Source organism: Anopheles arabiensis, chromosome 2 (assembly GCF_016920715.1).
Source record: "Anopheles arabiensis isolate DONGOLA chromosome 2, AaraD3, whole genome shotgun sequence".
NCBI classification, from domain to species: domain Eukaryota; kingdom Metazoa; phylum Arthropoda; class Insecta; order Diptera; family Culicidae; genus Anopheles; species Anopheles arabiensis.
The window spans coordinates 8,528,580-8,555,415 of record NC_053517.1 but is presented as its reverse complement, the minus strand read 5'-3'; the positions used below and the strand labels follow the sequence as shown (position 1 = coordinate 8,555,415).

General features: G+C 42.9%; 2 protein-coding genes across 3 annotated transcripts in view; both read right to left on the bottom strand.

The window, feature by feature from the left end:
* Window positions 1-1,946: 1,946 nt before the first annotated feature.
* On the bottom strand, window positions 1,947-7,453 carry LOC120894922 (exocyst complex component 4). 2 transcript variants are annotated; one of them, XM_040297814.1, is made up of 9 exons: window positions 7,373-7,453; window positions 5,912-6,632; window positions 5,706-5,839; window positions 4,754-5,637; window positions 4,485-4,687; window positions 4,217-4,415; window positions 3,500-4,145; window positions 3,230-3,436; window positions 1,947-3,151 (listed from the first exon to the last, which is right to left on the bottom strand). In XM_040297814.1, exons 1-9 carry the CDS (start codon window positions 7,424-7,426, stop codon window positions 2,975-2,977), a joined length of 3,225 nt encoding a protein of 1,074 aa, XP_040153748.1. In that variant the 5' UTR covers window positions 7,427-7,453; the 3' UTR covers window positions 1,947-2,974. The 2 variants fall into 2 exon arrangements, with proteins under 2 accessions (XP_040153748.1, XP_040153749.1); XM_040297815.1 differs by lacking the exon at window positions 7,373-7,453 and adding an exon at window positions 6,843-7,008.
* Window positions 7,454-8,542: 1,089 nt separating this feature from the next.
* Window positions 8,543-26,836, bottom strand: part of LOC120896959 — a 137,456-nt gene continuing 119,162 nt past the window's right edge. The window contains exons 7-9 of the mRNA XM_040301498.1: window positions 24,526-24,764; window positions 21,877-22,297; window positions 8,543-20,740 (exon numbers count right to left, since the gene is read on the bottom strand). Of these exons, the coding sequence (XP_040157432.1) occupies window positions 20,690-20,740; window positions 21,877-22,297; window positions 24,526-24,764 (711 nt within the window). The 3' untranslated portion in view covers window positions 8,543-20,689. The remainder of the gene's footprint in view (window positions 20,741-21,876; window positions 22,298-24,525; window positions 24,765-26,836) is intronic.

The following is a 26,836-nucleotide window of genomic DNA, read 5'->3' as shown; positions in this document are numbered from 1 at the left end:
TATTGATTAGGAATATTTAAGAAACGTAAAAATGATTAATTTTGCCACCTATACTGTAAACATTAACTGGAATAATCCATCCAGTATGTCAAATATTAAAATTTATTTGCTTTCCACCACCACTTTCCTACTCTCATAATCCCCTTTCCCTGTAATAGTGGAGCAAAAACGGAAACAGTGGAAAAAACGGAAACAAAAGCTTAATTTAAATATGAAGTATTTGATTTCGCTCCGACGAAGTTCGACGCACAGGACATCATCTCACCAGAAGAAATGAGGAGAAAAAAAACGTGCATACATTTTCAAAACGGTGAGCAAGGGAAGCAGAAAGCAGAACAAGGGCCGAACAGCTGTGGAGGAAACTTTACCATCCAACTTTCAACAGCAATGGTATAAATGTAAAATTTATTTTACTCATTCCTTCCACCCATTTCCACCACGTGCCGGTGGGCGGCGCTTCACAGCCGGTTCCCCGGCTGTTGATTACCGATTGCTTGATGGACAACACTGGTCGATCCCGCTGCCAGGTGGAAAAATTAAACGAACGGTCTTTCCAATTCCTTCACCCATCTCTCGGTGCGCTCGCGTTCGTTTGTACAAGTTCTCGCTGCATTTCCGGCGCTTGTTTTGCGCCTGATGAAGTGAGTGTAGTGAAAGGAATGGAATTGAGCAAAAAAAAAAAAACAAGCAAACGACGAGTAGGAAATCAATCCAACCTGTTCGATTAACAGTAAATCAAAAGCGAACGCCATTGACACACTTGGTACGGTGTAGTAAATATGGTGCATTGGAAATTATTAAAAATGCAGAAAGGATGAAAAGCACGACTGATGAGCGCGTTCCAGATGGGTCTAATGTTTGTATTTATGAACGACTTCATCATAAATCAGCAGCGTTTGTGTGTGTTTATTTACCGCTCGACGAAGCTTTGCTCATGCCATTTATAGAGAAGCTGCCATTATGCAGTTTTCATAGATAAAACCTTTCCAGAAAATAGGAAATTACTTGCTTTATTTCCCGCCGAGTTCTTCATTTCAACAAATGACAAGCGTGAAAAATGGTTACCCATTTTTCATCTGAAGTTCCGTGGTACCTTGGCATTATTTTTCCCTCTCCTTCCCAATGTTTTTACTTAAGTATTTTGGGGGAAACGAAACCTTCACCGCAGAACCGTCTCCGTTGAAGGAATCGTTTAACCGCGTTTGCTAAAAAAAACCCTGTACCATTTGGGCCGGAAATGGAGGCTCATTTTTGCGAAAATCTGGATTCGGACGATGATTTACGATGCTCGAGAAATGGTTGAGAAAAGGTGTGTGAAACAAACACACACACACTCCGCAAGGGTGTTGTGACTGTGAGGCATCGAGGCGTAATATTATTCTACATGAAATGATGAGGAAATGTGGTTAAAAAATCTAAAAATATGTTTTTTTCCCTTAACATCTAACAATTGTTTGGTGACCTTGGCAGTTGAACTGAATGCAATCACTGCCACTACACCAACATCATGCTCATTCCCAAAAGATGCCAACCCCACGGTGCGACTGGTCAGCGTGGGAGTGTAAACAAACGTCACCGTTTCGGGGAAAACTTTCCGCGTACTGTGTTTATCCAAAAATAACAAGAACAAAAAAGATGTCTTCCCTTTCGCCACGGTAGCACACCTTTTGTACCGTCACAACACGCATGGCGCACGTTGGCGCAATCGTCAGCACGCTGTGCCCGCTTTACAGTGTAGTAATGGCGTATCTCCGCCCCCCTCCATCCAATTGGTAATTTTGTTCCTTTTGTTTACAAAACACCCCTCCCCGGAACGGAAAGGCAAATGGTGCGATGGGAAGATATCGCAGGAGGCATTGCAGCAGCAGCAGCAGCAGTTTCGAGTCACGTGTTTGTTCGGATAGATTTATTCGCTTCGGAGGAAGTGATGTTGCACCCGTGCTCTGTTTTGATTTCGGCTGTGAATTTGTTTTTATTTGTCCTATATACTGAATTCGGTCAGTTCGCACCACGTTCTACCGGTGCCAACGTACGCGGGTTGGTAGATGGCGTACCAAATGGGAGCAACAGCCCAAGACAACGGTTTAGAGCCAGAGGGAGAGAGAGGATTTCATCTAAGCAGAACCCAATGGTAAGTAATTCAATCAGTGACAGATCTTTAAAATTTATTTTAGCAATCATGTGCCCTGGGTGAAACTAAAGGAAAGCAAGATGGCTTTCTAAGACATCGCTGTTAATCATAGCTTTTGATTAGCGTTGTTAGTTAGAACAATAAATAACTTGAAGTAGCTCCACGTCAATGATATGCATTGCTGTACTGAGCGCAACGGACGCGCAACACCAACAGACGATGAGATGACCGTCCGGAACATTGATAAGCATAATCCAGGGGGTTTTACTACATACCAACAGGACTGGGGAATGTTAGGAAGGGGAAAGCAGTTAACAGTACACTAGCTACACATACACACAGAAACAATTTGCATGTCTATACTTTCTACGTGGCGGTTAGGCGCTGCATTGCATTCTTAACATCATGCTTGCCATCATAGCACGGCGCTGTATCGTAAACCGTTAACAAGCCCGGTGATAACTGCTAAAAGCAAAAAAACAACCTCGCATTATTTTGTTGCAATATACCTACACAAACGCCACAGCTGCGTTTAATATGTTTTAATCGCTTTGTTTTCCTACCGCGAGGGCGCTCGCCCCCACGTAAGCTTCTTTAGTTACAATTTGAAAATCCCTAGCATTAACACCGTCGTAAAATGAGCACACAACACTTCGCAAAGACGCATTGAAAATATCGCCTAGCCAGAGTGCAAACAAAGTTCAGGGTGCGGAACGACGATTCGTTGCTAAACGCTTCAACAATGCTCCTTGCATGCATGCAGACATACGTAGACTATACGCGGCAGTAGGTTTGCTAGTAATTGCTATGCTTTTGTTCGACTTTTGCGTTTGCATTGGCGGATCACACGGTCACACCGAGGGCGGGCTTTGTGCCGAGCAGATCGGACAGCTTTTGCTGATACGTCCCGACGACGGCCGGATCCACGATGCCACGGTTGCGGAAGATCAGCTGCAGCGCGTTTAGGTATTGCATCTCGGTAAACTGGGCGCCCTTTTCCACGATGGAGGTGAGAATTTCCTACACGACAGGCAAGCGCGATAAGGAAAGTGGTTAGTGAAATAAGGTCATAAAAGCGATGAAGCGATGGATGAATACCTCCGGATCTAGGTAGAACATTTCGTAGAAGGACCGTGCATAGTCCAGTGCCACTTCACGCGACGCCGTAATGCTGCTCAGCGTTTGCTGCAGTGCTAGCGCATTCCGGCACATTCGCTGCACGCCCGAATGGTCGATGTATTCCATCGAGTTGGCGGCCATGATGAGAATGCGGGCGGCCAGATGTGCCAACCCTTCGAAGACGTACTGCAAAAAGAAGGAAGAACGATTATAAAAGAGCGCTGCCGATCGAGTCCTCCATTCACTTACCTTCGTTTTCCGCGGGTGCAACGTGGAGCTAAGCGCTTCGTCCATGTCCGACAGTACCTTCGTTAGCTTCAGCACCTTTGCGTCCGGTTCGAGCGAATCGTTCTTGTTGGGATTGTTCGCCTTGTACCGATCGGAGGGGCTCGAGCGCAAGTAATGGAAACACTGCACGCGCACCTCCAGATGCAGCACCAGCAGGCACGTGTTGGCGAGCTCCTCAAACTCCAGTGCCAGATTGATCAGCACCTTGATCATACCGTCCTTCACTATGACCGGACTGTTCACAATCGTTGCCGTACCGGCGGGCGAGGGAGAGCCGGGCGTTGTGACCGGTGAGGCCGCCACCAGGCCGTTTACGATCGGTTTCTTCAAATCGTGGGCAAACTCGGTGATGCGACTCGCAAACCATTCCATGCTTTCCTGCAGTATGGCCAGCTCCTTCAGCACGCCCACATCGGACAGGATCTCTTGCTGGGAGATGCCACCCTCGCCGAGATTGCTCGTAAGCATTTCCGCCTCGCGCACGTTACGCTGCTGCACCTGTGTGGGACTTTCCTCCTCCGAGGGTTCCGTCTTCATTAGGCGCTTTTGCTGCAGTTGCCTCAACCGTGCGTTCGATGACTTTAGATCCGTCCAGTTGGGAAGCGATCTGAGAAAGGGGAGGAAAGGAAAACAGACCTTGGTTAATGATGCCAAAGTTTCGATGATGCGCAAACGTACTTTAAAAATCGCGTAATATCGTCATCTTTAAGCCAGGCGACACTGTAGATTCGTTTGTCCTCGGTTTCTGGCTGCACAATGCCACGGTACGCGGCCTGGCACGTCTCGCGGTACGTCTTCAGCAGTGAGCAGACCATCTTCAGCAGCTCATCGGAGTAGGTGGGAAGATCTTGGATGAGTTTCTTCGTTTCAGCAATTCCTGCGGAAGAGAATGATTGTGTTCATCGAATAAACGGAATTCCATCTGACAAACGTAACAAATACTAACGATTCTCCACGATGAGAGTGTTCTGCAAAAGTGGACGCGTTAGGCCGAGCCGTTTCATTTCCTCCGGACTGATGATGGTTCGCCAGGCGTCCTGTGCTTTCGAAAGCGACTCGATCGTCAACTGCAGATTGCGATTGTGGCCCCGTGCCAGATAAGCGTCCTTCACGTAGTTTGCCAGGAACGTGTTCAAGCTGCACGGTTGCCTGTAACGGAGAGAAACATCCCATTAAAGACACTGACTCTTCTAACAATAAGCCAACGTTACGTACCCTGACTTGCACTTCATAAAGCTTTCAATCTCCTGAATGTATCCCATCAGCGGTAGATAGATCTTTCGCACCAGGGACGCATCCGCCGGGCAAACCAGCGCTCGTTCGCGCTTACGCCGTTCGGCGGCAGCATCTTTCCCGCCGAAATAATACGGCTGATGCTGATGGAAGCTGCTGTTTAGCAGATGAGACGAGTTTGCACTGACCGCCGAGCTGTTGAGCAGCGCCTCTTCCTTTGGTGTGCTGTTGGACACGTTCGACAGGTTGCGCCGGTGTTCTTTCGTCCCGCCCGTGTCTCCATCCGCTGTCTGCGGCCCGCCGGCGTCGGCCGTGTGAGACGATTTGTCAAAGCGAAACAGCAGCTTCTTGCCCGGTGTTTTTCTACGACTGAAGAATGCGTTCACGTTCGTCGACTGCTCGGCGAACTGGCCGCGCAACAGCAGTGCCTCGTCGCCACTGTCGTTCTGGATGTCCAGATAATCGGTAAGCACGAGCTTGAGCACGGCCTGGGCCTGCCCCCAGTACTCGATGATGTCGTAAGGCTTCACTTGCGGAATGTTGTATCGTTGTATGACGTTTCCGTAGTTACGGAGCGCTTGCTGGTGCGCGTTGGCGATCAGCTTAAACTGCTTGAACACCAGATCGAGCAGCTCGAGTATCGGTACCGGTTGGGCGGGCTGGGTAGGATCTGCATTGGACGCACCGGAGGGCGTCCCGTTGCACGTGGCAACGGTGCTAGACGATGGAGTGCTAGTTATGCCGAGCGTTGTCTGCTGTTGCTGCTGCTGCTGATGCGTCTGCGGCAGATGCTCAAGCGAATTGATGTGCTGAGTTGATTTGGTTACGATAGCTAGCAGTTCGCTTTGCATTTGTACTTTTATTGACTGTGGAATGAAAAAGTTCCGAGATTAGGATGACAACAGCCGATAAAGCTATCGATTCACTCACTCACCTCAATCGATTCAGGCACTTTCTGTAACAATGCAAAACATTCAACAATTATACTCAGGAAGTATGACGAATTGACATCGGGATCTAGCAGCTCCGTATCTTCGATAATTTCACTTTTATCCACATCCAAAAACCCTGCAAAAGCAAAGCGAGCAGCAAATTAATGGAATAGATACAGGCGCTTTCTACACAAAAAACGGGGCTTACCATTCTTGGAGATCTCAAACAACGCCTTGCGCGCTTTCGTGTTCGCCTCCACGCGTTCGGCCGAGCGGCGCAACACGTTTCGCTGGAACGGTGACGTGCCGGCCGTGTACTGGCTGTTGCGCCCGGACGCTTGCCGCTGGAAGTTTTGCAGCACGTCCGCCGTGCTGGACACGTACAAATGTTTGTTCAACTCCTCCAGCAGCTTCCCGTACAGCTGCTGGCGCCGGTTTTGAAAGTCCTGCCGCAGATCGTTCAACCCTTCGACGCCCTTCAGCTTCCCGTCCGTCGTTTCGATCGACGCCATCAGCAGCTTGGTCGCGTGCAGGTAGTGTTTCTTTGCCAGGAAAGCGGTCAGCTGTGCCGGCACCTTCCGTATCTCGGTGATCTGGTCCAGCATCTCCAGCACGTACTTGTGCTGGATCGCATCGGTGTAGAGCTTCTTCAGCTCGTCCCGGCGGCAGCGCAGCAACTGTTTGCAGGACTGGAGGTTTTCCTTCACCACCTGTATCCGCTCCCGGGAGGCCGTAACTTCCGTCGATACCTTGCCGAACAGCTGCATGACACGCGTGAGGTCGCCATCGCTGCGCGACACTAGCTCGTTCAACCGTTGGTCAGTTTTGCGGAACTCTCGCTCGATTTTGAGCTTCTCCCGCTCGCGCTGCTCGTTCGTTTCGCTGGCATCGAGGGTTTTGATCACGGAAACAAGCAGTCCGCAACCGCTCTGTTGGAAGGACGGTAAAGAAAAGGCAACCGATTAGCTGATTGGACACGCACAAGCAAACAAGAGGCAACTGAAGCAGCAACATTTATCTTATCGCTAAAATTGTTATGCCGAGCGAGTGCACTGCCCACAAAAAAGATGATGTCACTAGCTATGGAGGACAAAGGGAGGCAGCCAACTGTGGCCGGTCGGTCGACGTGGTTCTCTCACCATTTTGGGTTCGTACTGCCTGCAGCGTTCTACGCAGAATGGCTCACAGAAAATACGATGTGAGCCTTTACGCAAAATGTGCACAATTAAGGGAAAAACCACTGGGAGCTCTTTTTGTCGTGGAAATCGTACGCACTGTTATGATAATAAACAAAACTTCCATCAAAATTGCACGGGTGCATTTGACAGCTGCGGTGCGTGAAGGTAGCCCGTTTGTGTAGTGGAACCGTTTGTTTTCGTTTCGCTCACTCGTGCTGTACCGCTCACACTCAGGGGAATCTAACGGAATGCATCATCCTATCGTTGGCCCATTTTGACGCTGGTCGAGATGACGCACCACCACTAGCACCAGCAGCAGACAAATTGATTGATTGCCACCCACTATAGAAAATAAACACAGCATCATCACGAAAATGGCTTTACACGCGGAATAGGGAGCATTTTTCGTGCAACCTTTAACTCGTGGCTGTAGCTAGTGGTAAAGCCTGCTGGAAAATCGTCGGTTGGATAATGAAATCGGGAATATTTACCGTTTCTTTGGTATATTTCACTCCTCTCGGAGGTTTCACTGGCGGAGAGTCCATTGAACGAAAATACGAAAACAAACGCAGATGAAAGGTAGGTGATATTGCGAACGCTGACGGAAAAATATCGATCGTTCGTCTGACAGTTTGGTCCAGGGGTGTCAAACACGGCCATGGTCAGCAGTTTTAAAGGAAAAATGTACAAACCAATCAAATACGACACACTTTTGCATGTCTGCAGTAAACAATTCAATGTTTAACGATAATTTTATTTGTTTTTGCAAAAATAAAAACCATATCAAGTTAAACGTCGATTATCTGGGGACGGATAAACCGGCGGGTGGCTTATCCGTGCACGTATAGTTGACAATCGCGGCGAATATTTGCATCGATAGTCCAGTTGGTTAAAAATATTTGTGTACAGCTATTTAGTGATATTTTCGGGCTTCATGTTTGTTCATGAACAGCTGTTAAATCTATAGTTATGGATTAAAATAATATTCTTGTAATAATTACTGGATTGATACAAGGTGAATTTTTAGTAAAATCAGTGAGTTTTGTAATTTGTATACGGCTTTGATATTTCTTGTACCATTATCCGTGGAAATCGATTAAATAGCTACCGAATAGTCCCTAGCTGCCCGGATAATCGACGGTTTACTGTAATATCACGCTTCAATGATTAAATGTTCTTACCTCAGTTCAGTATACCAAGCATGAGGAAAGGTTAGACTCAAAGCATTTAATAGAATGAAGTAATGTGGAAACTAGTTTAACACATCTGGTTTGTTGTTGCCACTTCACCACATTTGATTTTCTTCTTGTTATTGGCGTAACAACCTACGTGGTCTTGTCGACCTATTAAAAAAATCGAGACTTATTAAGCATCACGTAGCCGAATAGTCAGTCCTTGCTACTGGGGAACAGTCTATATGAGGGGTAAACCCTCAACGGGTATGTTGTTAAGTCGTGCGAGTGGAAAAGTGTACCGTGGCACAGCCTCATGGCATTTTATTTTATTTTATACAACAGAACCACAGACATGCAAAACATTTTTGCAATAATCTAGTTTTATACTTACAGTCGCAACACTTTATTCTACTTAGCATTTTTGCCAACAACTCGTTCTTAGTTTTTCTTTCCATTTGTAGACAATAAATAAACCCTACGAACATGTAAAGTTATTCCATAATTAGTTTACTGCTTTATTTACTGTTTCAATGTTTCCATCATGTTTTTGTATCGATTCCATTGTTTGTATTGTTTGCATTCCCTCACTATGCCGCCTCGTCTCCGAACCGATAGCTAACACCAGCCACTTATACTTGTTATTTAACTTTCCTTCGTTTCCTCTGCTATGTTTGTTTGCCTTTTTCTCTTTGGACCCTATACAATGTTAATTATATATCTAGCGCTTTAGACGATAGTGTTGTTGCTGTTAGCTGCATGTTAGTACAGTGCTCGTTCCCTTCCTTCCGATCCGTGTTCCACCCCTTGCGCTGTCATGAAAGTAACGGACCGTATAACAGATCGCGTCGCTCCTGCTAACATTGCTGCTGCAGAACCACTCTCTAAGGAAACAGTATAATGTTTAGCTTTTTTTTGTGTGTGTTCTGATTAGCCCTCTGGTTCAGAGTCGGTCCAGTGGTTGTTCTATACGTTGTTCGCTACGCAGTTTAACAAAAGTTTAACAGAGTGTATAACACATGCGGTGTTCGATTTAACGTTCTGAAGTGTGATGAATAAAGAAGATGCTTTCAACACGTATGCTGAGCACGTTTTTACAGTGTCACGCGATTAAGGGAAATAATTGAAGGCTAGTATTGCTCCTCTTTCAGTAAACTTATTAAGTAAGCGCACATGAATGATTGCGAAAAGTTCAAAACGCTAGCACTACAAACAGTGGTAGTTGGGTTACAATTAAAATCCACTATCGAATATCGCAGCGCACGATCAGAATCATTTGCAATAAATAAATTGTTTGTTCATTTGTTTTTGCTTCATTTGTTTTTTGGTTTCCATTTTTGGGTTGATGCTTTCCTGACTAATTTTTGTTTTATTGTATTTCCTGGCTTTATTCTCTACCCTTCTTCATTCTCTCTTTCTCTTTTCCATTTATTTTATCCGGCTAAACGCACGCACGGCAACACACACACAACACACACACACTCATTTGCGGCGCAGTTTGTTATTAAAGTTATCAAATAATGCTAATATTTTTATGTAATAATCACACACATTTTGCTTATTCATTCTATGGTCTTTCCCTCACCCTTTCCCTCCCGCTTTGTCTACCACATCGATAATGCTCACAGAGTTCGCTTTTCGACAAGGATGATTAAATTGTACAACATGTCTCTTGTTCGTTATGCCCCGTTGATTGATGCAGTATCTATGACGCTCCCATTCTGCCCATGCCTTGGTACAGTAGATGTGAAGGAACGGATCAACTGTAACAGATCCTCAGCCATGCTAGGAGATTTAGACACGCGACCTCGCCAACAGGATCTTTCCTTCTTACTTATATGTGTTCTAAATCGCGTATTCGGCAATGTAAGTATTACTATTATGTTTATATCTCATTTAGTTGTTCAATAATATTCTTTCTTCTCAGTATATAATAGATTGACTTCGTCCACTTGTTTCGATATTTTGTTGTTTTTTTTTCGTTCTTGTATTTTAAAAAATCGTTTTTTAAGGCCATTCCTGTTCTGAATTGTTTGATAGTTTACCGAGCGTGTACCGACAGAGTCACGTTCATCTCGGGAAGATCACGATCGTGAGGATGGCGACAATGAGATGTTCGAGGAAGCGAACAGTGGATGTTGAGATGGGAAAGATGAAAAGATTTGTCACTAATGCAAAATGGAATAAAACAGTTGTTGAATTGAATAGAAACTGGAGCTTTAGACGCGGTTCAGATAGTATCCGTGCATTTTTAGAAGCCATTGGACGAGAAGTGTGCTAAAACAATTCAGAACAGTTTCGTTTATTTTGATGTTTTGTTGTATTGTTTCATTGTATTTTTTATTTATGCAACATTGCGTTTAATGAACGAACGAGTATGTGTGGATCAAGACAAACATTTCCAACGAACCCAAGACTGAAAGAACATTTACAAAACGGACCACTCAACGGTGCCAGCTTTTACATTCTAAAAATGTAATTAAAAACGCCTTATAAATGGTGCAGAATGGGGGTGGGCGGTGACCATCTTTACAAATGGTATGCCAACTATGAAAGTGCTCATTTTTTGTTCCTTTTTTGTTCGGTTGTCAATCCGATCCTCTTACTTTGTCTTTTTCGTAAATTTGTTTGCTCCCTTCCCATTTGCCTACTTATGCCCCAATTTATCCCGCAACTTCCCATCTTATCCCCAAATATCGCTTCGTTTTTATATTGTATCCTTCACTGTTTGTTTTTCTTTCACCATTCCTACTTACGCCCTTTTCGCCTTTAGCTTATTTAAATTAACGTTATTTGGTATTATATTTTTATTAAAATAATGCATGCGCAATTATTGCCGTCTTTGTTTAAAAAAAACGGTAAAGAATTGCTTGGGCAAAAAAAAAAAACAAAAAACAAAACAAACATACCCTACTAGTGCACATCAATCAAGTGAGAAACAAAATGTTACGATCACATAATGCAAGGAAAGGGGGGAGGGGGGGGTAGTGTATCTGCTCCGCTTTAAATACAAATGGTCCGTCAATCATACCGTCGATCGAGCATGACAGTTTGCCACTGCGAGAATCTTTTTGAGATCTCGTTCAAGTGTGTGCTTACCACTTGAAAAGGAGGTGATCTCGTGATTGTTTGTGAAACCTGTTCAATATTCAATAATCAACAATCGATCGGCGGTAGAATTATCGGTTTGCTCTACCAGTAAATAGTAATAAAAATATAGAACGGCACAATAGGCTTAACTTTGGTATTTTTGAGATTGGGTTTGAAACCGAAATATTAACCGAAGTAAAACAATGCACAAGTACTGCCACTTTAAATAACAAATTTAAATTACACGAATACGTTAAAATTGAAACGAGTACAGAAAATATTCGCTTTGATAAAATGTACCACACATAGATGTGTCATGTGCAGCTGCAAGTACTTTATATAATTTATTCCCTTTTCCCTAAGCAGAAGGTGGACTACAAACATGCTTCATGCTTTGTCCTACTGCTTCGACAAATGAAGCGTACGATACCGTTTATAAGTGAGCAGGTTGGACGCCACTGCCGTCAGTGAGAGACGGAGTGTACGATGGAGAGTAGCCACCTAGTACTAGCTACGTAGCATAACATGAGATGATCTGATGGTGGTTGCATATTTTGATAACGCTTTCACGTAACTACGACGGTAGAACATTTAATTATTGCTTTCGTTTATATTTGTTCACTTTTATTGAATGATTTCCTCTCCATCTCCTTTTCGCTCTTCTGCTGAGCCATCGTTGATGGATTTGTGCTTTCTTCGCTTTATGCTACCAGAATGGTGTAGTGAGCAACACTTGACATTCTGAAAGTGTTATTCCATCTTGAATTTTATAAAAAAAAGGTTGTTTGTTTGAATGGTAAACATAATATTAGAACCGAACGATGCGAGATAAATACTGAACTTAAAAGTTGGTAAAACAAAAAATGGTGAGTTTCTAAAAGAAATGACACGAAGGGTGATTTTTGTGCACTAATAAAGGTTTGATTTGCAGGTTCGTTTCTGTACGAACATTTTTGATTGCATATATTGCTGATACAAACGGTACCCAATGGGGCAGGAAACCCTCAAACGTGCGATAAAGTGGGAGATGCGTGTGGTTTGTTGGTTTGTGCAAGATCCTCTACTACGTGAGCACTGACCCAGAAGGTACAGCCAAGCTGGTTTTGTGGTTTTTCGTTTTTCTTGATTTTTTTACGAATTTAAATCTAGTAGCCATAGCAACTGTGCGCTGACAAGGGGAGTGGTGCAATGGAGCATAGAACAAGAGTGTATGTTGTGTGTGTGTGTGATCGATCAAAATAGACGGATATTTATAATCAAAATGGAAGAGAGCTAGAGAGAACTAGAGAGATAGAGAGAGTGAGAGTGTGTGTGAGAGAGACAGAGAATTGAGCCTCTACTCTCTCCGCTGTGGTTTATTTTGACCGGTACAGAGCGTGCTGTCCGAGTCCGGAAGTGCAAATTGTGGTTTATTCAGCGATAATAGAGAACAGAAAACATTAAAGCCTACAAAAAAACTTACTACCAATAAAGCGAGTCAAAATCAGTTACAATCCATTCAGGTAGTGAAGCAACAAACTGGATCATTGTGTGCGACATTCTGGTTGTTTGGTGGTTTATGCGTTTTGCTTGAACTTTCCCCTTTGTGATAGTGATCGTGCCATCAAACGTGCGTCAGAAAACGTGCGTCAAACATAAGGTTTAGTAGATACAAATAGTGGTGTAGGTTGGGAACTATTTTGACACAGGGAAACGAAAAATGACAGTGTGTTACTGCTACTATTGCTTAAGACTGCGTCCATTTTGGGGTAATACGTTTCGATTGATCCGTTTCGATGTTGCTTTCTGTGCTAGTGGTTTCGGCTTGTTTTGTTCTCTTCTCTTCTTGTCTCTAGTTAGACTGTTTAGTCTGTTTCCTGATTTTATGACGTTTTGTTGTTGTTGTTGTTGTTGTTGTTGTTTTTCGGTAGCTCTACTCACATTATGGTGGTTCATTGTTTGCTTCACAGTTCCTGATTAGATTTATTAGGTTTCCATTTACTTGCGTTAGTAACATTTTTTTCATGTTTTGTTGTTCGTTTTGTCTTATGTAATTGTATGCAGAGCAGAGATATTTATCTGTACTTGCATTTGCGCCGTACGTAGCATTTGAAGCATTTTCCTTCACTTCAGATTGCCCTTTACTCAGTATGTTTATTTGCTATTAGAAGGTTTTACGCTCCTTCTACCACCCCCACGGGTATACCATCCGCTGATGCTATTCGTTCTAGAAATTTACTATATCAAATCTGTTTACGTGTATGAACAAAACAAGTGAGTTTGTTATTATCGTTCCATTTGTTGTTGATAGCGCTTTCTTTGTCTTTTGCTTATTTCATTCCCTCATTCATTTCATCCCTCTTGCTTAGCATATTCTTTTATGTCTTCCGTTGAGAGAGTGGGGCTAGTAGAATACGATGTAGGTAAACGCATAAAATCAGCCAACTTTTTTTTCTCTCATATTGTGTACTGTTAGAACCTGGCAAGTATAGACACTCACTGTGTGTGAGGGATGAATGTTGCGCTCTAATTATGCTGTTGTTTTCGACTTTTGACAATTTTGCAAATAGATAGAATAACACTGTAACGAGTGGTTGGAGTTTGAGGGCGAGTTGTTGGGGGTATTTCATATTATATACTTTTGTTTGTGATGCCAGATATTGATTGGTTAGAGTTTTTTTTTGTTTGTGTTTGTCCGCAGTTTGTGACCGCACAATATAAAGATTAAAACTTGCCTGCTTGCCTTGTGTTAGGAAAATTGTGTTAGCCAGAAAACTGTACAAACTTCACACGCAACAGCGGCATAGCAGTGTGGTTTTGGTGATTTCGCAACATTGTGTTTTTAACCATCGAGCGTTTCTTTACTGTTATAGCTGTGTTGTTTGTGTGTGGTTTTGTTTTTGAAAGATGTTGCTCCTCATTTCGCTAGGATTACCATTACACTCGATTGTACTACATAGTATATATCTAAATAAGTGTATATATAATTACTTGTATATATATATAATTTTGCTTTCACTGTATGCATAGTATGGTTGTTATTACTTGTTTCATTGTTTCTTACTGCTTTCTGCTTTGCTGTTAATTGTTCAATGGGCGCTTGCCAAACGTTCAAGAGCATGATGAACCTGCTATGGATGGGAAGGGGGAGTAGAATTATATGGTTTAAAGCAGAGAGTTATCTAAAGAATGTTAATAAACCTAATATTCGGCGTACCGCTTCTACTACGAATGGTACACGATTCTTTAGTAATAAATATTATTTCAACAACACCCACTAGTACATCAACGCAATTGGAATGGATTTTTTTTTGCAAGACTACAAAATTCATAAGGAAACTAAAGGTACGAAATAAGATTGCTTGCGATTGTTGTTAGAAATAAATTAGCTCCTGGGATGAAGGACAAACATAAGGCGTGGGCTGTAATAAATAAGAGAGAGGATAATTTAATCGCACAAATATACAATAGACATCTTTGGTTAATCCTTTCTTTCTTTTTTTTTCTTCAACTGCTTGACTATATACTAAAAACAAAAACAGCAAAAAAACGTCCCTTCTACTGTTGTGATCGAAGCGATTCAAATAATTGCAGCAAAAGAAAAGCTAATAAAAAAATGAGCTTCCGTTTTGGTATTTACTTTCATTTCAGATGCGTGTGTGTGTGTGTTTTGTGGCATTGCTTCAAGAGGCTTTCCTTGCGACAAAGAGACCATTCGGTGCAGCCATTGCGCTTCTCTCGTACTTGACCGCTTTGAGCTGGCATTGAAATGTCTTTTTTTTTTCCTAGCGCGAATGTAACGGTGCTTCTTATTACTTTGTACGTGTGTTTGGTTTGGTGCGCACAAATTGAAAAGTGTGTGATTTGATTGTCAGAATCATTTGCATTCGTTTCGCCTTTCGGGGGAGTAGTTAAAAAGTTAGTCTCTCTCTCTATTTTCGCATTTCCTGTGCTAAGGAAGTCTTTTGTTGTTTCTTGTCTCCTTGCTTTATGTCGTTTTTTTCTTATGTTTTGCTAGACATTTCAACCCCAATCACACGTTCATCACCAAATTGAAAAGGGTTAATAAAAGTAGTTTGTAAAAGAAAGCAAGAACTTATGACACTCCGTCCATCTCTGTCGCTTGCCAGCAAAAACACACACACACACGCGTCTACTGCCATCGGGAAGATATAAGGCAATAAAATACCATAGGCAGGTCTATCATGCCTGTTGCGGTTCATCTTTGTTGTTTTTGTTCACAGTATATCTACTAATAAGTTTCTTTTTTTGTTGTTGCTCTCCATCCCCATTATCGCTACATGCCTACGTTCATATTTGCTCTTCTTGTTATCAAACTTTGAATATAAATGTATTTTTTTTTTTCATCGCGACACATCATTTCATTACAACATCGTTAACGTTTACTATTCTAAAATGTTTTTTTTTTGCTTCCTCTATCATCTTCTCTTGCCGTTTGCATCATACAGATTTTTTTTTTGTAATTCAATGTTGTATTCTGTTTTTTTATGTTTAATGTCTGCTGCATTTTGCGTGTGTATGTATGCTTGTTTTTGTTTGCTTTTGTGTGTTGTTTGCTTAGTTTAGTATTTTGTTACACCATTGATTTCACATGTTTAGTGGCTTTCATAGACTCTTACTGTTTTACTTCACTATATTAACCTTCCTTAATAAGAATGTGTTGCCTTCACCTGGCAGCAGTAAAGGTTATTTGTTTAATCTTCTCTTCTCTACTTTATCGTTCAAATATGATCGGGCACGAAATTGATATGTGTGAATTGTTTCTTCTTTGTTTTGTTTGTTGCTGTATCATTTACCATTTTGTTTTATCATATAACATACTCGTCTAGGGCTTTTGTTTCATTTGTTTAATCTTTTAAGTGTCTACCTCACACTTTATGCGCAGTTTACTCCTCGCTGTTATCTCTTTCTCACGCTGTGCAGCTCTTCCAATGTAGCTTTTCAGCGTTGTTCTTTTGCTGATGCTATTTGTGTGGATTTTGTTTTCACTATCAAACGTTCGCTAAGTATAGCCATAAGAGCAGGTATCAAACTCTACTGTTCTTCTATTTGCTGTTTGACTCACGTTCTCCACCTTATTATGGCTGGTTAGCTGAGCTAGTGTTTGTTGTTACACAAGGTGACAAACAAAGACTCCAGCATAGTGTGATTTAAAAAACAAAGAGAGCAGCAAATGAATGGACTTCTAATAAACGAATTTGCATGCAGTTTGTTCATTGTTTCCTGCATTTTCCATGGAAATGTCTTTAACTTCCACTACACTCACAAATACAAACACACTCACATAAAGCATACACGCATATCAAAAACACACGACATCGGTATTAAGTTCTTTTTCATCGTTTTATGTGTGGGTTATACTTACTTGCTACCGTACCCGAATAAAGGCCATAACGCCATAAAATGGGGAGGGATGGAAAAAGCAAATAACAAAACATCCAAACGAATAGAACTCCAACTCTGCCCTCGTAGCTTTCCATCGGGAAAGGGGGTAAAACCCCATTAAAAAGATAACGTAACGTTTTTTTTCTATATCAAGAGAACTTAAGCTAGTTGTGAAAGGCATTTCGTGAAAAGGGGACGTCCTCGTGCGCCACGACGTAAGCGTTTGTTCGTGGTGCTAGATGTGCTAACACATAAACAAGTGAAGCGCTGCTGAAGCGCTTTAGCGAAGCTCGCACCGTTTAGGTTGAAGCGCTTGAAGCGTGGCTTACGCGGGGAACACCCACTCGCTTAGAGACAGGGGTAAAACAGGGTGTAACAAAAGCCCGAAACGCTCCCTAGAACCTAGCAAGGGCATTGGGTTGGGTATCGGATTAATCATGCCTGCAATCGATCGATTTCGCTAACGAATATGTTATGTTATGTATATTACCTATATATGTATCAATGTATATGATCTTTGTGAGGCAAAGTTTTGCGCGTGAACACCGTTCAGCACGTTTCCTTGCATTCCTTTGCTCGTTTATATTGATGATCCGGTGTGGTTTTTGTTTTTCATTCGCTCGTCTCTGTTCCACAGTCGGGAGTGAGAGTGGTCACCTGTGTCCCAATGTCTACCTCGAACACTACGCTACGAAAAAACATGTCTTTCCTCTCGACCTTCGTATGCTGTGCAGCTTCGTACACTCTATTTATCATCCCAATAAAACATTGATATGTATGATTTGCAGTAGTTCCCATGTTGTCAAGCTACCCGAGGGGCGCAGCACACGGAGAAGCAAACGATCGACCTCGTCAGAAGGAAGCTGCCGCTTCCCGATGTGCTGCCCTCTCGGTTCGCTCGTTTGTCCGCGCTAGCGGTTTCTCCCATCCCGGTCGGACAACCGGTCTCCATGTGTTCAAAACTGGCCTAGATTGTCGGCTTGTTTGCTTGGTTTGTTATCGCTCGATTGCCCTCCGTACCTCACGCAAGACGCCAGACTTAACTACACACATTGAATTGGACGGAATGATTATGCTTCTACGTTCTGCCTTGTCGCTGACACTTCCTTTCTTCAATCCTTTCCCCGTTTTCGCTGAGGTCTTGAGAGACCTTTCTTTTCTAGTACCCCCTACCCCCTGCCCTTCATCGTTTGCTTTTGCCAATCGTTTTCCCTCGCTAACCCGCTCTAATCCTTCTTCTGTTTCACTAGTTCAATGGTTTCGTTAAGCTTGCTCGTTTTGTGTTTCTCGTTTTTGGGATTAATTGAGTTTACTTACGCACTATAGTTATGCTTACGAGTTAAAGATATTACCTCACACAGCTTCACCAAAGACAGTAATAACCGTCATAATCATAGTATAATGATAATAATAGTAATAATTAAAAAAAAACTTCAAAGTTTCGCTACTTATTGCTACTGTTTTGTGTTGCTTGCTTCTAAGCAAGTCTGACGATTAACTCTCGCATTACTCTTTTTTTTATACCTGCTGCTTGCTGCTGGCCACTTCGTTATCCTTTTTGGTTATCTGTATGTTAATGTTTTGACCCCCCAGCACGGCATGTGCGGATGTCTTGTGTAGCCTTTTGAATGTAGCCCCCGTTACACTGCATATACCATAGCCATAGTTATGTTCTCTTTGGTAATTTGGTAAAGGAAAGGATTTCCTTTTCCTTCCCAAGCCCGCGCCCGTGATCCGGGTGTATGTTTAGTGTTTGTTCTTTGGTTTTTCTCTTCTGTAGTGGTTGCTTTTTTCTTTTTTTGCAGTTAGGTAACTGTATTGCTGTATTGCCAAATCATAGATTTTTGTTTTTAATTGAAAGCAATTAGCTTTTGATTGAAAATAGTTAGCTGTATGGTGGTATGGGCTTGATTTTTCTCTAACATTTTTTGTCCTACACTATGAATTGCTTACATTTAGGCGGATGGGGTTAGTGCAGGATAACGAAGGGCTGCTAGAGCAAACTAGTCCAGATAGTTACAGCTAAGTTTAACACACCCTTACAAAACACATAATTAATCACACGCAGCTCGATCATTCATTCAATGTCTTGTGTTTTTTGTTGTTGTTAGCAATAAAAATAGTTTTCCATTCACATTGCGAAACAATTACGAACAAAGCAAAGGCATTTAAATGTAATTCCATCAATGTAATCCTTCATCTGCTGGGAAAAAATGAGAGAAACACAGAATAATATTGATCCACACTAGCCCAGCAACGATCCATATCGACGTGGGATGGTTGATGGTTTTTTGTTGTTACCTCTTTTGCTTCCTTTCCCCTTCCATAAAAACCTATCGTTTTCGGTCTCATGTCGGCTAGAATTGCTTAGAAACAGCTTGACCTCTCTACTCGTATATACGTTTATCGCTTATGCGCACATTTTGTTGGTTTGTTTATTCTCTCAAACTTGCTTTAAAACTTTGCTAAATACGTCAGATGTATGTTCTGCCTTCACACCCGTACCCGCTGGCTAGTAGTAAATGTATCTCGTTTTCTTAAATGTCGATTCAAAATCTTGATATGCATTGATATTTTCATTTACAAAGTTTTTGTTCTGTTTGTCCCTTTCATTTTTGTTGTTGCTGGTTTAACTAGTATTTCATTTTCAGCAGCCATTCCGTGTGGCCGTTCCCTTTGCTCTGCTTCGTAATTAATTGTGTGTCTTATTGCTCACATTTTGTTTCTTTTTCCATTGTTATACTTCATCATGCTAATGGGGATTTTGTGTGTGCTTTTTTTATTACTCCACTCTGTCTTGCTTGTTTCTGGCAGATGGTGGCCATCATATATGTCCCCTATAGCAGCAAATAAAAAACAAACAACAAACAAACAGCAGTGATGAAACCCTAATCACATAGTTGTTCAGCCTATTGACTTACGATACCGTGTCCTAATGCTTTCCAGCGCCTTCGTCCAAACTGTTTGCAGATTCTTCCCGTTCTGGTTTTGTTTTTTTTTGTATATCTCAGATTGTTTGGATTAAAAATGATTCTAATGCGTAAAAAACGGGATATAAAGAATGATCGAATGTCCCTTTTACAGTTTTTTTTTCATTTCGTTTGCTAGATTAATGTGCGCTGGGAGAGGAAAAACCGGCCGTTAGTTGAATTAACATTAGCCTTTGTTGATTTGTTACGATAAAAAGAAAAACAAATTGGAAACTAGGTAGAGTGATGATCGCTTGCCAGAGAGTTTGCCAGCCCAACTCGATTGCTCGACTATTCCTTTACCTTCTTCGCTCGCTCGCACCTTCGTCGTGGTAGCTCTCCGTCCTCTTTACCTTCCTCCCGCCAACGAATCATCACTCCTTTTTTAGGGCACATTTTGGTAAAAAGTGATCAACTAGTATGTATGTTTTAGCTAGCGCTTGTTCGCTCGTTTCGCGTAATGTATATCGCTCTAGACTTGTTTTGTATTCTCTTTTTCTGTTTTTGTTTAGTAATCGTTTTAGCGTGTGTCTCAGGAAAGTATGTAGTGACTGTGTAAGCTTGCGCTCTCTTGCTTGCTCTGTTAGGTAGGATTGATTAATTACACTCCCATCATTTCGAAGGGGTTTGGTTATTCCCCGTCTGTGCTTCTGTACGTGCAGTGCAGGTTCAAATACAAGCGTTTTTCTGGCTAAAATTGCGCCTCCATCCGTCTTTTCGTCTTTTCGATCGCTTATCACAGGGATCATCATGGAGTGGATCGCGGTTGCACTAACCCAATCCATCTAGTACTTCTTTTCGACCATTCCTCCTACTCTCTTGGGCACACCTTTTTTGCAGTGTGTTTGTTTGGTTTAATGCTTTGTATTAGATTATCCTTCTGCAGCAGCCCGCCTATGCCCGTGGATGTGGCGCCACAGCAAAGGTGAACAGTCCCGCATTCTGTCCACCCAGCCCGGCCATGGATGTTGCTCCGGGCGGTGCAGGTTGTAGTGCACCGCGGCCATGCATGCCGCCTCCGATCAGTGCTGCCCCGCCGGTGCTGCCGATGCAGTGATGCTGATGATGCTGCTGGTTGCCGCCAAGATTGCTATGGTTCACGATGGTGGTAGCGGTGGTGTTGGTGGTGGGTACGGGTTGCATCTGTTGCGGTCAGGTTGTTGCCATTAGGTACGAGCTGAGATCGGTTCGTTCACTCTTCTTCCCCAAATGATGTTCCATTCTTGGCTCCAAACCCGCCCCCCTGGCACCGCACCGAAAAGGGAAGAGAAGAGAAGGAGAGAAACACATTGATATGAGCAATATGGCGGACGATAAGAAAGGGCGTTTGTTTTTTTTTTTTGGTTAACAAGGGTAAACTTCCTAGCTGTACAGGGTGACTGTTGTTATCTTTGCGATCAACGCACAACACAACACAACACACTCAGACAACTACTGTTCGTCACCGCGTATGGTGCACGCGTGTGTATGTGTGTATTGAGGTAAGTGAATGATAAGGAAAACGATTCATTTCTGTTACCGAGCCTAAGCGTCTTAGGCACGCAAAACACAAAAAAAACAAAAATGCAAAACATGAAACATAAAATGTCTCACGTTGGTGTCGGTTTGGTGTAAACTAGCCCAAAGGCCAAAGTACAGTACAGTCGGATGGAGTAGTGAAAGCTTCATCTAAAATGGAGGCGCATGGTGTTTCTTCTGTACACAATTGGAAAGGTGGATGAAACCTAAAAGTTGCTGTTCAGTTTCAGCTTACTACCATTGTGATCTGAATTTATTTTTTTTCCTGTTGAGAGGTATTTAGGGCATTGGTTTTTAAATGAAAGTATTTACTCTGTACAAAATGGTTTCTAATTGTGGTGCGGTGTGAAGTGAAACGGGTGCAAGATTTGCAAAAACTTGAAACTGGCTTTGGTTTTGGTTTCGTGCAGTAGTGTGTGAGAGTGTGTGTGTGTTTTATACGTGAGTGCGTTGGTTTGTTGAGAGAAAGAAAAAAAAAACACGATCACATCAACTCGAACTCATTCAGAAAACATACTGCGATCCGGTGCAAATCAAAGAGTGAATTATTGAACAATGCGGTGTGAAGAAAGTGTCTGTTTGTGTTTAAAATATGTTCAAAAGCGAAATCAAGGGAATGGCAGAAGCATTCGTTATTGCGCGAGGTGAGTGGCTGTTTACATGTTCTACTAGGCTGTGGTTAGTTTTGTGGGCAACGGTGGAGGGATCGATTGTTGGTTGGTTTTTACTCATAATTTTCATACATTTTTGCCCCAATTCCGCGAACTGCCAACAACCGATCCTTGATCGTGGATGAGGAATAGTGGTGGTGGTGGTGATGATGATGGCAATGGAGTGAGGGATCGGGGGGATTAAACATACTTCTCTCTGCTGCGCGTGATTCTGTGCGTAGAACTGGTGCGACGGTATGTCGGCGGCCATCTTCGACTTTGCAAACTCGATGCGCATTGCGCCCCGGTCCGACGACAGGAGAAACTTGCCCTGCAGAGCGGTCATTGCTGCCGCCGCACTGAGCACGTCCTTAAACTCTACGAACGCAACCGGTACCGGGGCAGCACCACCGCCCGACCCGTTCACAAGCGTGGTGGTGGTGGAGGTGAGTGCAGTACCGTTGCTGGTGGCCAGCTGGTTGTGATGGTTGGTGCAGTGGCGATAGAGGCCGTTCAGGATGCTCTGGTTGTTGATATTGGCGGCGGCAGCAGCGGCGGCGGCGGCGGCGGTGGCAGCTGTTGTTGTTGCTGAACCCTTAGTGTGCAAACGAAGGCGACAGAAGCCAGGCAGACTGTGGTGGTGGTGGTTGGTGGTTGGTGGTGGTTGGTGGTGGTTGGTGGGGGATAGTTGTGCAGAATTTTATGTTTTTAAAACGATTTTTTTAAACGATAATTTGCAATAGAAGGTGGAGGAAATCAAACACATACGAGATGGATCAAGGAATTAGGAACGTAATGAGGAGAGGAAATAACACAAACATTTTTTGGATGTAAAGGGAAAGTGATAAAAGGAGCAATTTTAAAGGGATACGAGTTGTCGTTGCGATGGAAATAAAATGGAAAACAGGTAACAAGGAAGTATGTGTTAGAAACGGTGCATAATTCAAATAGAAGTAGTTTTTGTTTTGCTGGTTTGTTTGTTTGTTTCGAAACATTCATACAGGGCAGGCGAATACTAGTAGTGGAAACCGAGAACAGCGAGCTGAGAGTGATGGTGGCCTACCCCTTCCCTCCCTCTTCCGTACCCAGTTTTTTTTGGTGGCTTCGGGTCTCACATTAAAATCTTTTCGATTCAGAACAGTTACAGTAAGGCGAGTAAGACCAACAATTTAAAATGATGAAACCAATTACAACACGTCCGCAAAGACGCGAAGCAAACGGAAAACAAAGAAAGAGAAGGTTAGGGAAAGAGAAAGAGATAGAGCAAGGTAATTTTGCACGTGAGATGAGTGTGGTAGGGATTTTTTGGAATCAGAAGAAGTAGAAGAAGAAAAAAAAACATGAAAAAATAAATTGAACAATAGTTACCACGAAAGCATTCCGAATCAAACACTAAAGGAAAACAGAGTTTACAGATCATTCACTTTCAAACGAGGACGGGTGCGGGAGAAAACAAAACTTGTTGATGGTTTGGATGAATTTGGTTGCTTCATTATTAGCTAGGCGAGCATGGGGGGGAGACGGAGCAAGAGGGGACACGAGAGTGAACAGTGAATGAAAGTAGTAGAATTGAATAGTTTAGTTATCGCATTGCACGTACAGAGAGAGAGAGAGAGAGCTAAGTTGTTGGGATGCAGTGAATGTGTTGGGTGTTTGGTTAAACATTTGGTGAAACGAACAGGGGATGCAGTTTTGCGGAATTTCTTTATGAAATATTTCATCGATATAGGTTTAAACGTGGTGTGCAGTATATATATATAGAAACAAATTGCGTTCTGTTAAATATATCTATTTATATATGTATATAAATATGGAGTAAGTGAAGGGTGAAGGGGTTGACTACAGTTTGTTGGATTTATTAGTTGTTGTTTTTGTTTAATGGTTAGGGATTTTTGGTTTTATTTTTAAATACTTAGATCAATCAATTGAATCGATCTCAAAGTTTGTTTCAAACATAAAAATAGACATCTGCAAAACCTCACATTTTAGCTGTATCAGAACAGTTCAACAGATAAGCCACAACTGAAGAAAAATCCCAGAGAAAGAAACATTCTAAGAAATTTAGTTTGGGTGAATAATACAAAAGAATAAAAATGGACTGCCCTTTGTTTACTTTTAATTGACTGTGACGGTTAGACACAGAGTACTTTTTTTTTAGATTTTCATGCAATTCTCTACGTTTTTTCGTCCTGTTGGTTTCGACTATCTGTCTAAGGTGGGTAGAAAAGGGAACAAAATTTCGCAAAAATCATCTTGGGGGGAAAAAAGCTAAACCAAGAAAAGGGGTAAATACTCCGGAACAGTAGCGAGTAAAACGAAACCCACGCACAAATAGCCAGAACGAATGGAATGAAACGGAGTCAAAAATAAAAGCGGTAAATTGGTTCGGCTGTGGCAATGAGTTCTCGGAGATTAATCGTTTACCCCTTGAGCGACAGCCCAACTTGGGATTGTCCTCTGGAATACACCAGTCGCCAGTGGCTAGTAGATAAACAAATAGGAGAAAGAAAAATGAAAAGCCTGACCAAACTGAATAGGCCCGCAAAACACACCGTTTGCATAAATCGTGGCGAAGGTACAACTGGTGTTTGAAAACCAAGAAACCAAACCCCCCCCGAAAAAAACTAACCCAAAAAGAACAATCACAACACTATAGAATGGGGGGGGGGGTTAAACAGGTTGATAGATGAAGATAATGAAAGATGGAAACAAACGAACGGATAACCAAGAGAAAGAAAGGGAGAGAGAGAAAGAGAGAAAGAGACGGAGAAAAAGGGGGACGGTGGGGAAAGGGGGCACACAATACAGGGTGGAAAAAAGAGTGGTTAGAGGGGACGGGGAATGAGAGGCGAAAACTCACCTAGCGAAAATTTCTTTCAGCTCATGCTCGGATACAAACTGTCCGAGATTGGCAACGAACAGTGTCGAGCAGGGAGCATTGGCGGCTAGCGGCGGGTTCGGTGGCTGATTGCCGCCGGCAGTGCTGCCGACCGGACTGGCCAGGGCCGGACTGGGCAAAAAGTGGTTCGCAGGCAGGCCGGCGGACACATGCATCGATGCTGGATGTATTGCTGACGGGTGCGGCATTTGAATTTGCTGCTAGAATTAAAAAAAAAAGGTAAAACAAATAGAGGATAAGGCACAAACACACACACACACTTAGACAAGGCGGAGAGTTAGAAATTGAAGAAGAAGAAAGATGGATCTTTGTTTGTGGATGAAGAAGGGCGAAATTAGTATGCAGCAGTACTACTTTTTATAGCCTCAAGGTTGGAATTGGGAAGATATGGCATCGTTTTGAGAGCCTAATGAAACAACAAGATGGAGCGAATTGTTTGGTACATTTGAAAGGTCTAGGTGGCATTAGCTTAGCTTTTCGATTCTTCTGTCAAACATCAGCAGGTATCTTCTTCTTCTATTTGGCGTAACGTCATAACGCGGACATGCCGGCCATACATACACAGGCTTTCGAGACTTAATTCATTACCACGCAGCCGGATAGTCAATCCTTGCTACGGGGGGACGGTACACTCTAGGTTTGAACCCATGGCGGGCATGTTATTGAGTCGTTCGAGTTGACGACTGTACCATGGGACCGCCCCACCATCAGCAGGTATATAATCATTAAATATGGGTGAAACAACAGTTTTCATTTAGAAGTTTTTTTATATGAATATTTAACCACTAACTAACTTACAGAAATTCGACTGAAAGAAGCAGAGCATTGTAAAACTTCCGTTCAGTTACATTCCAAGAAAAAGATAAATTGCCCCCCATCGGTGTAGGTCTTTCCCGCCATTCGTAATATATTTGCCCGCACTGCACGCAAACCACGAAAGTTTGTCGAACGCTGCAGACAAAATATTTCCTAGAGTTCCCCCGTTGCCCTCTTTTTTTTTGTCGTTGGTTGCTCCGAAAATCTCCGCATGCCCGGGAGTACGAAATCTCGACTCACTTCCGGCCACTTTGCACACTCAAACAAGTGTCGCTTGGCCTCGGCTCGGCTTGGGCGGAAAAGGAGGAGGAGATTCGACAAGGCCAGTGCTGAGAATGAGTGTAACTTTTAATTAAAACTTCATTATTATGCAAATGAGCCAAATTTACGCTCCATTGCAGTGGAGCTTCGCACTGGTGGAAAGCCTTTCGCTCGAACCCAATGCTAGAGTGGTGCATTTTCGGAGCAAAAAGAAAGGGCAGGCGCAAAAAGTTTAACAATATGTAGGAGCGGTAAAGCACGAAATCCCAGGAACCGTTTGGCAGCATGTACAATGTTAAGGGATAGAGAGGAAGAAAAACAGCATTAAAGTGAGATGGGATGAATGGGGCATCCCTTCACGATGCTTTTTTACGGCCTGTGGAAAGCCTTTCCACATTGGTGTATTAGAGAATTTAATTTTCCTCCGTCGATTAAACCGATCCTTATCGGAGAGTGGTGGGACGATTTTAATGATCGTTTCGAGTAAACCATTTTCGACCACTTTTTCGCTGCACAGAGAAAAAAAGGCCAACTTGCCGGCCCGGTTTTGGGGCCACAGCAAGCAAAAAAAAGCGAGCAACAAAGAAGCTAAAAACAAAAGTCCTTCTGTTGAAATTTGGTCTCCGCGTTTTTTTTGTACATGGTCCTCGGCCGATGCTCATCTCGTTCGACAAGCTGCTTAGCGAACAACAAACGAATCATAAAATCTGTCATCGAACCCATCTCCCATTGCCTGATCATGAGCAGGAGCGAAAGGTCCGTCCATAATGCGGATTAAGGGCAAAACTTGTTCATTGGTCGGGTGATTTTCCCGGGTGTTTTTGGGGATTGAGCCGATCGTGGGCAAGGAGAGAGGGAAAGGTGGAGACCAAAATCTGCTTAACTGGAAACCGACGACCAAGAGAGGAGAGTTGTGGAGCATCTTTTTTGGCTTCATGCCGTTTCGGTGCGTAGTGGAAGTGTATGGTGAAGGCCACCTAATCCGGTGTGGAAGACAGTAAAGTAGTTTCTCCTTTTTTGCAAATCTTCTTCCGCATTCCCTTTCTGTGAAGGTATCGATTATCAACGGGCCATGTTTGAAATGGTAGTATCTGGCCGGTGCTTGGTTATTGCAACAGGCTAGGGGCTAAAAGAGCAACCATTCACGAGCCCTAAAGGCATCCGTTCGATTGAAAGGATCGGAAGGATTTGAGAA